This window comes from Oreochromis niloticus, linkage group LG23 (genome assembly GCF_001858045.2).
Source record: "Oreochromis niloticus isolate F11D_XX linkage group LG23, O_niloticus_UMD_NMBU, whole genome shotgun sequence".
In the NCBI taxonomy this organism is placed as follows: Eukaryota; Metazoa; Chordata; class Actinopteri; order Cichliformes; family Cichlidae; genus Oreochromis; species Oreochromis niloticus.
In genome coordinates this window covers 42,453,614-42,467,199 of record NC_031986.2, presented here as the reverse complement: position 1 = coordinate 42,467,199, position 13,586 = coordinate 42,453,614, and the positions used below count along the sequence as shown (strand labels likewise).

At 41.7% G+C, this 13,586-nt stretch overlaps 1 protein-coding gene across 1 annotated transcript; it reads right to left on the bottom strand.

The window, feature by feature from the left end:
• Window positions 1-642: 642 nt before the first annotated feature.
• On the bottom strand, window positions 643-13,580 carry ankrd24 (ankyrin repeat domain 24). The gene is made up of 23 exons (XM_025902790.1): window positions 13,446-13,580; window positions 13,130-13,198; window positions 12,867-12,938; window positions 11,304-11,434; window positions 10,615-10,703; window positions 10,464-10,528; window positions 10,283-10,340; window positions 10,043-10,113; window positions 9,848-9,954; window positions 8,945-9,117; window positions 8,284-8,306; window positions 7,451-7,570; window positions 7,197-7,316; window positions 6,941-7,070; window positions 6,598-6,776; window positions 5,802-5,965; window positions 4,556-5,334; window positions 4,137-4,453; window positions 3,185-3,418; window positions 2,538-2,714; window positions 2,293-2,454; window positions 1,939-2,004; window positions 643-1,032 (listed from the first exon to the last, which is right to left on the bottom strand). Exons 2-23 carry the CDS (start codon window positions 13,163-13,165, stop codon window positions 964-966), a joined length of 3,342 nt encoding a protein of 1,113 aa, XP_025758575.1. The 5' UTR covers window positions 13,166-13,198; window positions 13,446-13,580; the 3' UTR covers window positions 643-963.
• Window positions 13,581-13,586: the final 6 nt, after the last annotated feature.

The following is a 13,586-nucleotide window of genomic DNA, read 5'->3' as shown; positions in this document are numbered from 1 at the left end:
GTATCTCCCCTCAGGAATTTCCTGGACCCTTTCTTCTATGATTAACTGACTGACTTTTTGTTAATAAAATGTATTTAAAAAGGTGGGTTGTCATTTGTGAGTATTAGTTTAAAAATCTAACCAACAAACAAAAGATCCATGCTTAGATCCCACCTAATAGAGCACAAATCCCACTGGGGTTGTGTTAGGAAGGGCATGGGATGATCAAAAATGCAATGCAACTTTTTGTGAATAAGGAAGCAGCTGAAAGTTGTTTACACCGTGTTTTTATTGCACGTATTTCAGGCATATTAGCTGGTTCAAATATTGTGTCTCTAGCTTCCTTAATGTATGTGTATAGCTGCTGCAGAGGGTCATGGATCAGGATGGCCAGAACATCATGCTGGCTTACATACTGTAAAATAAGGCACCCTTAGTGTTTTAAATATGCATTTGACATATTACTATGCATTTTTCTCACACACTCCATATTATGGTTACTGGAACGTATCCTATATTTGTGTGCTAATGTGTCGGGCCCAGAGTCACTCAAAAACAGATGAATGGCAGTATAGGCTGTAGACTCTGAATCCCAGTCTGTGCTCAGCCAACCTACACTCTTTGATGGATCACTTTAAAAAGGACACAATGAACCGCAGAGAATTTATCTTTTTTTTTTTAATTAAAACTATTATATAAAAAAACAAGTCAATGCATCTGGTATCGTCTAAATATCCACTCTGTCACATTCACATTCTGCTTTCATAAACTCCTCACATACTACACAATAAAGGCACTCCATGTTCCATTTTTCTATCGGTTGTTTGGGTTACTACATTACAAGCATGCAGCTATACCTGACCACAGATCAGTTGTATTTGGCTTTATACTGGGTACTGGTCCCACAGGCTGCTGTGATAGAGCTGCTATGCTGCCCTGTAGAGGGGACTGGAGATGGAGAGAAACTTGCAGGTGCTCTAAAGTTCAGTGCCCCTGGTGTGTCATCTTCAGGATCTGGAGTAGCAAATGCTGCACCTCTTCATCCATGCGACCCTGTTGACAGACGATGATGCCATCTTGAAATGAAAGGTAACCGATACTGCAAATAGCAGTCCAAGATACTTGGAAAAGTATCAACAAGTATCAACAGAAAAACAATGTTAACCACCAACTAAACATTACAATAACTGTACCGTTTTAAGAGAGGCATCAAGAAGACAATTTCTACCTGCTAAAAGCATTAAAGGTAAGCATTTATGCAGCCAGCTCAACAACATAGAACAACAAATTATACCTAGCATGCCAAAAGGTAATAACAAATGACTACACCTTACTATGGTAGAGAAATATGATGAAACTACTGGGAAAAAAATAGAAATTTGAGTTCCTTTAAAACCTAGTCTGAAATTATGCTTTGTTCAGAAAGATGACAGAGACACATTTTTACTCTTTCATGTGTATCTGATAGGGGGACAAACCAAAGTTTAAGTTCCATTAACATTTAACACAGATGAACTGAACGCTAAAAATCACTGTGATCTAGATAAATCAACTGAAAAATACAGGCGGCAGCCAGTGGTACCCCTCAGCCTCCTATTAGATATACCTTTGGTATCAATTTGACCTTGACCTTGAGGTCAAGGTCACTGAGATCTAAATTTGTCCGAGATTTTTAGTAGATACACCTATGCATCAGTTTGAAACTCCTATGTTGCATCATTCTGGAGTTATCACACTCATTAATGTGTGTGTTAACGTTGCCTGACGGCAGGATGACTACAGTATTTTACAGCTGAGGGTTAAAAAGTCAGAACAACGGGGTCAACAATGTGTGCGCACGTGATCTAATTATACAAAGACTGCTGTGGTGTGATCCAAAGTAGACACACACGCAGACAAATCCTCAACAAATTTCCATTTCAGTCCTAATTGTTGTGCATATGAGTGCACTGAACTGACCTGCACAGCTGCCAGTAAGTGTGAGCGGTATACAGTCACCACTTGTTTGTGCTTTCTCTCCCAATCCTGCAAAAAAAAGACAATATTAGTATCATATTACAGTACAGTGAGTCTACAACCCAGTCAGGCCTTTCCAGTCATCAAGTGTAGATCTTTTAACTGTTCCCAGAATTAGATCCAAGTGCACTGAGGTTGACTTCAGTTATTGTGGTTGTGTTCATTTGAATAAGCTCCCTGCTGACCTCAGATCGATTATATCTATCAAAACATCTAGAAAAACAAAACAAAAAACTCAAAACCTTTTTATTCGTCCAGACCTATGTGTAAATTTTCACTTTGAATCTAATAGATCACCTGGAGCTGTTGAGTGAGGATGGCAATCCTGTTCTGCAGAGCCATTTGCTGTCCAGGGTTACCATGATGGGTTGATGAGGAAGAAGAGGTGATTCCGAGAGGAGGCGAGAGAGCACCCAGGGCCTCTTTCAGTCGGAACACCTCCTTTGACAGCTCTGTTATCTGCACACATATTGAACACATCAGTTTGTACAACCTTGTTCTTCAAGAGCAGCTGTGAACTTCATGAATAGCTGGCATCTCACCTTGCGGTCCTTCTCTTTCACGAGGCTCTGGGATTCCTGGATGTCCTTGTGGAGTTCCTGGATATGGGTTGACTGGGCTTGTAGTTCAGCAAGTTGTTTTTGAACTGTGGCGAGCTGCGACTCTGCGACCTGCCGCTCACTCTTGTTAAAGAGTGCCTCCCTTTGTACCTGGAATACCTGCAGTAGACAAAAATACCAACAGTCTCATCCTGCCTCTTAATAAAACATCTCTGCATTTAGTCATTTAGTTTATTATTTAAATGCAACAGCAGATGTGAAGGAAAATTCAATTTGGAGTGTCCCTACGATGAGATTAGATGTACTTTATTTATCCCACATTTGGGAAGTTAATTTTTTTACAGCAATTAAAATCAGTTAAATGCAAAAATATATAATAAAAAACTTAAATTAGTAGGATAGTTGTATTGCTTTCTGCTGTTTTGTTATATTTTGAATTGGTAGTGCACAAGCAACTTTAGTACATGACTAAGTACATATAAGGATGGGTCATTGCAACAAAAAGAAGTACAGAAGTAATGGAGTAGGATAACGTAGAGGCAGGCAGGAGGCCTTCAAGGCCCACGGCTACTGCTGCTGTTGCAAACAACAACATCTGAGGTCTCACATAATATCATAGACACACAGACCTCAGTGCAGGTCTTCTCGTGTTTACGAGTAAGATCGTTGAAACGGGCCGTGATGGCGTTGATCTCAGCCTGCAAAGAGAGCCGAAGGGCCTCGTGATCCTCCTTAGAAATCAGACCCTGTTCTGCAGCCTTCTGGGATTTCAGCTCTCTCAGTTCCATCTCCTTCTCACTCAGAGCATCACGAGCTGCTGCTGCACCGCTCTCGCTTTCCTGCAGGGCGTGCTGGAGCTCTGCCTGTGAGACGAGCCAGGATTAACTGAAGAGTTATTTCATTCCATCTGACCATGTGTGCATTTAAAACAAACTTCTAAAATTTTGAAATTCAATGTCAGTATTATTACTATTATTATTATTATTATCATCATCATTATTATTATTATTATTATTATTATTATTATTATTATTGTATGCCATTTAATAATGTGCAAGATGGCAAGGTTCATTAACAAGGGATCTGTTTGTTCAAAATTTGTGGCTGAATAAAATTAAAAGCAGAAGAAGTAACTAACTAAACTAAAAGCACATGTGCATAGCTCTTACTTCTCTCCATACCTCAAACAATTTAAAGAAACTGCAAATGCCCATTTTGTAATTCACTGTATTTAATAATAAAGATTTTTCAGGAAAAAAATGGAGGCATCACTCAGGCCTGAAGTTTCATGCTTCAGATAAAATGTATTAATTTTCACTGCAGGCAGATTCACTCACAATTAGCTTTTTACAGAACAATTACAGCAACTTATTACTGTATATTGTGCATGTGAGTTATGTTCTTTTTAAGGTGATGAAAAAATGTGAACATGTCCTTTAAAAGTGGAGGAAATGGTTTTCCTTCCATTTATCAAAAGCCTTTTCTGCTGAGTCTATATTTAACATCCCTATATTTAAGAAGAGCCCTGCCTTATCAGCTACTTTTGATCTGTTATTATCATATTTGTACATTTCTGCTGACCTTGACTTTCTCATGCTCCTCTTTGGGAATGGCATCCTGCATGACCTGCAGTTTAGCCTCCAGTGAGGCAGCCTGCTCCTCAGCATGGCCCCGAAGGGTTTTTTCTTCCTGGAGCTCTTGCAGTGTCTGAGCAAGTTGTTCTGACACCGCAGACAGCGCCTCTTTATGTTTCGCAAGTGGCACCGTGTCCTTCAGCTGCAGGGCGTCCTGTGCCCGGCTCTCCCGCTCGGCGCACAGACAATCCAGAGCCTGAGCTGCTTCCTGCCTCGCTACTTCAAGTTCTTCTCTCACCGCTGCTAAGGTGCGTCTGGAGTGCTCTGATTGGACAGAGGCACAAATATTAACACATGAACTCAACCTGTGAACTAAATACAATGGTTTTCTATTCATGCAAAATGACACCGCATTATCAGTTGTACCTGATATGACTGAGGGCTCTGAACTCTCTGAATGCTCTTCCTCCTCTTCTTCATCTTCCTCTTCTCCATGTGGTGGAGGTCTGATTCTCTCCAGCTCCAGGAGGGCATCGTTGAGCCTTCTAGCCACATCCGCTCTCTCCCTTGCCAGCTGCTCACACTGGAGTCCCAGATTCACCTGCACCTCCTCCAGCTCCGAGCGGGGCACACATTTCCTCAGTTCTCCCTCTAGCTCATGCAAACGCTCCTGAAGACGATGGACCTGATCTCCATCTCCTGCTCCGCCTCCATCTTTTTCTGATATCCTGCTCTCTGCCAGGGCTGCCTCCAACTTAGCAACTTTGTCACGTAGGCACTTCACTGTTTCTGTATCTTCTATTTTGTCTTCTTTCTCCTCTTCCTCTTTTGTAGACTCCTTCTGGGCCAGAGCAGCCTGGAGTTCCTTTACTTTCTCTGTCAGCTGTTTGATTATGTCACTGTCCGAATTGCTCTGACCCCCAGCCTCACCCGTTCTTTTAGAAAGCTCCTCCTCCAGCTCTGTCACCCTGGCTCTCAGCTGCTCTGCCTCCTGGCTCGGGGCCTCCTCTGAAGCCCCAGCACCTGCTGCAGCAATATCCCCTATACCACACTCCACAGAAAGCACCCCGACACGCATCTGCTCCTTTAGCTCCTCCAGCTCAGATTTGGAAGAGGCCAACTGCTCCTCCAGCTCACGCAGCTTCTCCTTCAGAGCTTCTGTATTCTCTGAATCTGCAGCTCCTCCCTGAGAGCGCTCATCATCACTGCAAAACAACAGAGACTTGAAGTGAAATTAAGAAAACATGCTAGATTCATATGAGTCAGACATTAAGTTGTTACAGAAAACAACAAGCACACAAGGTGATGTCCTTTAAAAAAAACAAAACAAAATGTAAATTCTAATCAATTATAAATATTGTCCACCCTTTATGAAAACAAGTGACATACAGTTTATTGTTAAACAAACAGGGGCGTAAATGAGTGATTGCTTCAGAATTAGATAACACTTTGTCAGTGTATTATTGAAGTGTTTTGTTGCTTAGCTGCAACACAGATTTTATATTTTTTCAAAGAGAAATAATACACATGATGCAATAGCAGCCATGAAACCTTATGTCATGAGGACTCAATTTGTAAACAAGCACATTTTAGAATAAAGGCCAGAGCCAGTGAATGGGAACTCTTCCTGTGATTCTAGTTTGATGTGGTAGTATTTCAAATAAATTCTTACTGCTGCTCTTCCACACTGGAAGCCTCTGCTGAAGCCTGGGCCTGAGAGAAGCGCTCCTGAAGGGTTTCATACTCTTTTCTCAGGGTTTCATACTGAACGAGCGGGACAAAGTCCGAACTGGAGGTCTGCATGTCTGTGTCATCCTTCTCAAACATCTCCAACATCTGTACACAACAGAGGTGAAACTATAGCAGCTTATTAAAAACTCAGCTTTAATATGTGACCCCAACAGAATGTGCACAGAAAATTCAGGTAGTGTCGTTAGAGTACCACATGTTTTTGTGACAGGGTGCGCATATACTGCCAGTTCAATTCAATTTTACTTCAGTTTACTTAAGTCTTTATTGAGTTTGGACTTCTCATGTTTCCAGTGGTGAATGAACAATCACACTATAACAGAATGCTTCATAAAACCTTCAGCACTAATAAGCTCTGATTAACTTCAACTAGCATGACCCGGTCAGCATAGAACGCCTGCAAAATGCCTCCATGTCTACATCTGATGTTGCTGTGTTCTATTTATACCTAAATGAACTAACTGCCTGGGTGCATTAGTGCACCAAAGTGAAGCGTCCCAAAGTTTAAGTGGTCATGACTAATGCTTGAATGAAGGACACTCAGCAACTCTTGAAACAGAATCTTCATCTCTTGCCGGGAACCAATTAATACTCTTTTGACTATCAATTTATCCTTGTTAATGAGCCAGAATAATGAAGGCATGAAAATGGTGTCTGTGCATGTGTGAGAGTAGGTACTTATACATTAGCTGTGTATTTATGCATTTATGCTGCCTGACCTGAACTTTCAGAACAAGTTCAGCATTCTGGGAAGTAAGATCCTCTATTTGTTTATGCAGCTCAGCAACAGCTCCTGGGTCTGCAGGGGCAGGAGAGGGGCTGACTGAGTCAATGTCCGTTTGAGAAGAGGCCTCATCCTGAGCAGGGGAGGCTCTGGAGCGCTTGGAGAGCAGCTTTTCTAGAGTGAAAGTTCAAAAGAAACAAAGACAAAAATAAATCAGTGTGACTCCCTGACATGACAGATGTAAGAATACCCAAGTGGCACAGCAATGACACCGGCATGAAGCGCATGCACGCTCTGTGCTAGGGACGGGAACGTTCACAAATACTTGGATCGCATACCTGGGAAGTCCAGCATTTCATCCAGGTCCTCAGAGTCACTCGCCCCAATACCATGGACTGCTTTCAGTTCCTCAAGCAGTTTGTCCCTCTCTGCCTCTGCCTCCTCCAGACGTTTCTTTAGTTGGGAAAGCTGGTGAGCAAACACACATAATATTGGCCACTGCGGTTGCATTCAGACAGTGCACTTTCAATCACTGAAGGTTTAAACAAAATAAGGGAATGCACGCAAAGCATTAAGGAGACTGCTGTTCAGTACCTCCTCCAAGGCAGAGAGGGCGCTCTGCTGCTGCTGCTCCAAGGCTTTGATCTTCTGGAGCAGACGGCCTCTCTCCAGACGCAGCCGCCGAATCTCCTCAAATACCTCCTCGTCTTCAGCCTAAAACAAAGCAAGCAAAAAACAAAAACAACCCGACAAAAAAAATAATTAAACCAATAATAGTCTGCCTTTTATGTTAAGATAAAGGAAGAAACCCTTAAAAGCCAAATAAGAACCAACATTACAGTGCTAACCTGGGGTGACTGCTGGGTTTCTTGAGGCTGAGGAGAGGGAGGTGGGGACTGGGACTGATGGGTCTCTGGAGAGTGGGTAGGAGGAGCTGAACTCTGGGACTTTTGGGAAGGTGGCACACCCTGCATCTTTGAGATCAGCAAAAAAAATAAAGACAATCACATAACATAGATCAATAAACAATCGAGTTAATGTCTTGAGAAGCAATGTTGTAGCTTAGAGATTTCAGCAAAGGTACAATTAGTATAAAGAGGGGCACCTGCTAATTTTTTCAGACTGCGAAGTGAAGCTGTAAACTACAAATTCATTCACATCTTTTATTTCCTACAGTCAATCAAAAGAAAATCTTAGGTGTAACATTTCTTAACTATTAAACGGATATCACTTCATGTTTAGGGTACACGAGATGCTGCAAATGCTGACAATAATGAATAGAGAAATGTTTCCTGCCCACTAACATGTTTCTTACAGTACCTGAAGAGGAGACCGAGGAGGTGGAGGAGCTTTCCGTTTGCGGGGGGTAGTCCCCCCTTGCACTGATGAAGCTGCTGAGGGGCTTTGGGAAGGCTGCATGGAGGTGAGAGGGTGATAACAAGCAAGCAAAGTTCAAACTCAACTTAAAAAACAAACAAAAGGGGAAAATGGAAAAAATCAAGATGAGACAAAAGGTCAACAACTAAAGAGAAAGAAAGCCAACAAAAAGAAAGCAGCACAAAAAAACAAAACAAAAAAAACAATGACCTCATATTGGAAAACATGCACAATATGATTGCCAAAGTGAGCCATGATCTCATTTATGGAAGGAGTGATGCAGCACAAGGATATGCAACATTACCTCCTCCCCTGCACCCTCAGAGACTATGTATGCATAGGGAAAGAAACACATTAAAGCACTTAAACCTCATCTGCACAGAGACTCAGAAAACAGCTTGAAAAACATGCAGACAGTGCCCTGAAATCCCTTTCTAATATGCAGTTCACATAGGTGCCATTCACGTATCATGTAGTAAATCTATGAAAATCTCTCAAATTATTATGAACCAATGTGGTCAGGCATCATGTGCACACCAAATTACCTCCTTCATCTTCTCAAAAAAAGCCAAACATCTGTTTTCCATGTAGCCTATCAGCAAAGTCTTTGTGGAGAGATAAAAGCGGAAGCAGCCTTTTTTCATTTTTATGCCCCACTTTACAATCACGCCCAGCTGTCCTTCTGATCCACTTCCCTCTATTACAGTTGTTTTCCAAGGAGGGCAATGAGAATGTCTGGATCTGGAGCATCACAGCAACTCAAACCATACTCTGGGTCTGATTATCTCTGGAAAGTCACTGTGTACCATGTGTTACAGTAGGGATCTGAGTAGCTGTGTTTTCACCATTCCCAAACATTCAGTAATTTGACTGATTATCTGAGCTGCACTACTGAGACAGGTCTTTTGAGATCTTAGAACAAAAGCAAATGCAAACACTACTGAAAGAAGACTTGGGCCTCATACCTGAAGGTACTCCATCCTGCAGCATCTCAATGATACATTGGTTGCCTGTGGTTACGCTGTAGTCGGTAGCTTTGTGTCCGAGGCCGTCGACCAGCTGTGTGTTGGCCCCACCTCTCAGCAGAGCCTCTACAGTCTCAACGCTGTCACTCTCACAGGCCAGCATCAATGCAGACCTGTGACCCCACACAATATATAATTACAAGGTAATAAAAAAATACTTATGATGAGGAATGCAATATAAAAAGAAACTACAGAAGTATTAGAGAATGTTTATTTCTTTCCAGGCCTTCACTTACATATTGTGCAGAGTTATCTCGTGTGGCATGTCAATCATTGCAAAATAAAATATGCTAAAAAAAAAAAAAGGGTGCAATGTTTCATTTTGTTCAAAGTTTCCAGTTATAAAAGTCAGGATGTGTTTTGAAAAACAAAAAACAAACACACTGCAGGATACTCAATATGAAGCAGAAAATACTGCAGTTTTTCATTTTATGCCAAAATTGTGTCTTTTCCCTTCTTAATTTTAACCAGAGGACTGTTCTCTAGTAATCCTCTCCAAGGGGCCATCTAAAGCCAACCCGAAAGCTGTTGCCCCAGCTGGAGATCCTGACCTGCATCCTTCCAAATCTCTCGACTACTGGAGTAATTCTATGGGAATCCTTTCTGCAGACCCAGACTGCTGTGAGAGTAATCCTGGATTTTTGTTCTAGCTTAGCTAGAGGGTTCTAGTGGTTTCATGCCACTTTCTATTGATGTGAAATTCCAACCCGTTTGACACTTCAGTCATTGCATCTTTAAAGATTTCAAGAAACAAGAAATGAAGGCCCAAGCAGTCATACCACTGCCTCACCAAGCCATGCAAGGAAAACAATATTTGGGATACTATCAATAACAGTTCACTACCTTCCTTGATTATCTTGTATGTTTGCATTTGCACCTCGACCCAATAGAAAGACACACAGTTCCACTCTACTCATCTGGGCTGCCAATAACAGAGGGGTGGCCCCGTCCTGAAAAAAAAAAATAATTAAAAAATAAATAAAATTAATTTTTGGTCAGCTAAAACAGCAAACCAAACAGCTAAATTGTCAAACTTACAGTGTCCTGGGCATCCAGATTAGCTTTAAAGTCCCACAGGGTCTCAGTGCAGGACATGCAGCCACTGACCGCTGTGAGTATAACCAGCGTTCAGCCAATTAAAAGTTTGCATATAGTACGTTTTGCAACGACATGATTAAATTAAAATAAATAAACAGAACGATCAATAAAATCTTGTTATAAGCAAACTGTTATGGAATTAAATAAACTGGTGTTATACTTTTATTCTGTAACTGCTACCTGCAAGATGGAGTGGTGTCCTTCCAATGCTGTCCGTGCAATCTACCGCCATTCTTTCCTGTTAGAGGAAACAAGCATGCATCATTGGTAACTTGATAAATATTTAAAATAACGGCCATTATTTTAATAATGATTTCAATAATTAATTGATTAGCTATGGTGTCATTGTTGGTTTTTTTACCTGTAACAGTCTCTTTAAGCACTCAGACTGGCCATTTTTGGCTGCAAGATGAAGGGCGCTGAAGCCTGGAGTCAGACAGTTACAGATATTTTATACACAGCCCAGTGGCTTACAGGATACAACTATGTTTCTGTTTAATAAAATCCCTCACCAGCCCCATCGGTGACGCTGATGTCTGCACCATGAGAGATGATAACCTCCAGACAATCTAGCCGGCCTCGGGATACAGAGAGGTGAAACCTGTCAGGAGGAACAGGACATGTCACTACATCTTACAGATGAGAGGATAAAAATAAAAATGGCTTTTATATCTGCATTTCTATTCCAAAATGTCACAGTTAGTGATCCTTCTCATCAGTTAAGTTTCAGCTCAAGATTCTAGTTACTTTTATTTACACTTGTGGTCATAGATTGACATTCACTAATTTTGGGCATGAATGTGATGGTAATTTAAGGTTTTTAATGATTTCTTTGAACAGTTTCTTTTCCAGAGTTTTATATGTCTAAGGTGCACTTTGTTTCTGGCACAAGTCTAGCTGATATTTGACCACTCTTCTTGGTAGAAATGGCAGAGTTCATTTAAACTGGTTGGTTTCCTGGCACTACCTGGCTACAAATTTTCAACAGGGTTGAAGGCACAGCATTGGGAAGGCCATTCCAGAAGCTTAAAGTTAGCCTGCTTTATCTATTCCGAAAACAGTTTTGATGTGTGTTTGGGATCATTGTCCTGTTGGAACACGAATGGTATCAAAGTTTCAATCCTGCCGCTTCCGATTTACAGACTTACAGAAACAAATTTGCTTCCAGCGTTGTAAGGTAAAACTTAGGCACTCAACTTACGCCGACTTGCCCTCAGCATCCAGCTTGGTAGGACAGAGACCTTTTTTGACAATGAGAGCCAAGACTTTATCGGGTTCATTCTGCTCCACAGCCTGCAAGAGCCTTTCATCACTCTTACTCCAGTCCTGACTCTGAGGGGGCCAAAAAGGAGAACAGGTCACCATGAAAACCGATACCGTACCACTTCTCTTGCCATTCAACACAACAGATGACTGAGAAATATGGAGCAGTTAGAATGATCCAGTAAAGAAAAGAAAAGCACAGTAAAGACAACAGAGCACAACAATTTTATAGTTTATGCAAAGTAACTTAAATACAGAAATATTATAAACTATGGAGGCAAAAAAAATCACTTATGTTTCTATTTGATACCTACTGGCAGTGGTAGCAGGCTGAAACAAGGACAGAACCTCTTCATCAGGCTATAAACAGGCTGTTGAGGATCCATACTGGTAACAGGGTGTCACACACAACTACAGCTACAGTATACGAAGCCACTACAGTGTTTCCTATCTGACAATACACACTGCCACCTGGCTTCATAACAATACAAACACACTCCAAATGATCGAGAAAAAAAAAAAATCAGCTACTCCTAAGTTTCTTTAAGCTACCCTTTAGAGGTCAGAGCAAAAACACAGCAAAGCTCTACATACCAGAGAATTTATGCTCACGTCAAATCATACCTCCAGTGAAAATGAAGGACTGTCACAGATAAACCGTGATGCATGTACACATAACACAGCTATTTTCTGTCCTCCCTCTCCGCATTTAAAACAGCATCCTTTCGTCCTGCTCCAGCTGCTAGCAGAGACATAGCCCGTCTATCCACTGCACCACACATACTCTCCCTCCTTTCCTCACTGCCCTCCTTTCTCTAACCTAACATTTTCTCTTGTGCCTTCCGCTCTATAGCCACCTCATTTCTTTTCTTCATTAGTTTTTTTTTTTGCCAGGTCTTCCAACAGTACCCCTTAGCGTCAGCGTCACAGATCTGTGCCTCTGCAGCTTCAGAGTAGGGCCTGTGCGATGTGAGGACTCAGCAAAAACAGGAAAAGGGAGCTGGATAAGCTGCACGCTGCTCTGCAGGTTTGGGACGTCATTTATAGGGAACAGGAGAAAAGCAAGACACACAAACACAAATAGGTACAAACCGCAAAAACAGGACAGCCCGAACTAGCCATTTTACCTATCTGGACTCTTGGAGTGCTAAGTTATACTCCACACAGTCTCACCTAAAAAGGTAACCTTTATTGCCACTAAGTCAGGGTGATACAGCACAAAGAAAAGCCTATAATTGTTCTAAAAGCATCACCAACATGAAAATGCTAACACAAGCAGTCTATTTAGATAAACCAGCAACTTTCAGTGCAGCCTATCAGTTTGAATACACCACACTGCATCGTGTAGAGGATTGCTATAATTCTCTGTTGGTTCTTATTTAAAAAGTAAAGTTAACATTTTAAACAGCTTTCATGTGAAAAAGCATGACAGCAGGATAATAGGAGCTATTTGTGTGTGCATGTGTGTGTGTGCAGGTACATGTGAATAATTGAGGGCTACCTGAGATCTCTGGTTACAGCCGCAGTCTGGAGACAGTCCTGCCTTCCTGCTGCTCAGTGACACCAAATCCCACTGCCCCCCATTACACATACACACAGAAAGCAACCTGGGACTGTATAAATGACTACATAACACATTCCAGTTCAACACCTTAACATTAATTTAAAAACCAAATAACTTGAAGTAGCATATCAGACAGGTGTGCTCCATTAAAACATACCCACCTGTAAAACTCAAGATGCCCCACAACAGATGGCTCTTACCTCAGTCTTTTTAAATTTTGCTTTCAGGCTTTTCATAACGGTTGGACAGCCTTTGTCTAAACAGGTGCACTGCAAGGTAATAATAAAAAAAAGAACTAAAGTTAAAATGCTAGTGTAATTCTCAGTGGGTCTTAAGGAGGGTTTGATTCATTTACCCATTACTCAGCTCTCAACAGTGGACCAGCCACAAGGTAAGTACTAAAATTTGGAGAGTACATAAGGAATGTACCACCAGGCTAGCATCAACACTAATGCAGTTCATGCAGACACACAATTACACAGACCTATTACTCAGCTGGAGAAACGTGCAGCCTACCTGTGGACGAACGTCTACCTCCAGGTGAGGGTTTCATCTGTCCCACGAGCTCCTCGCGGCAAAATACTGAAGTCACTGCTGCCTGGCGGACAGCAAGAATGCGCCCGCCCTAATCGTAAATTAACCAATCAGCACTGCAGG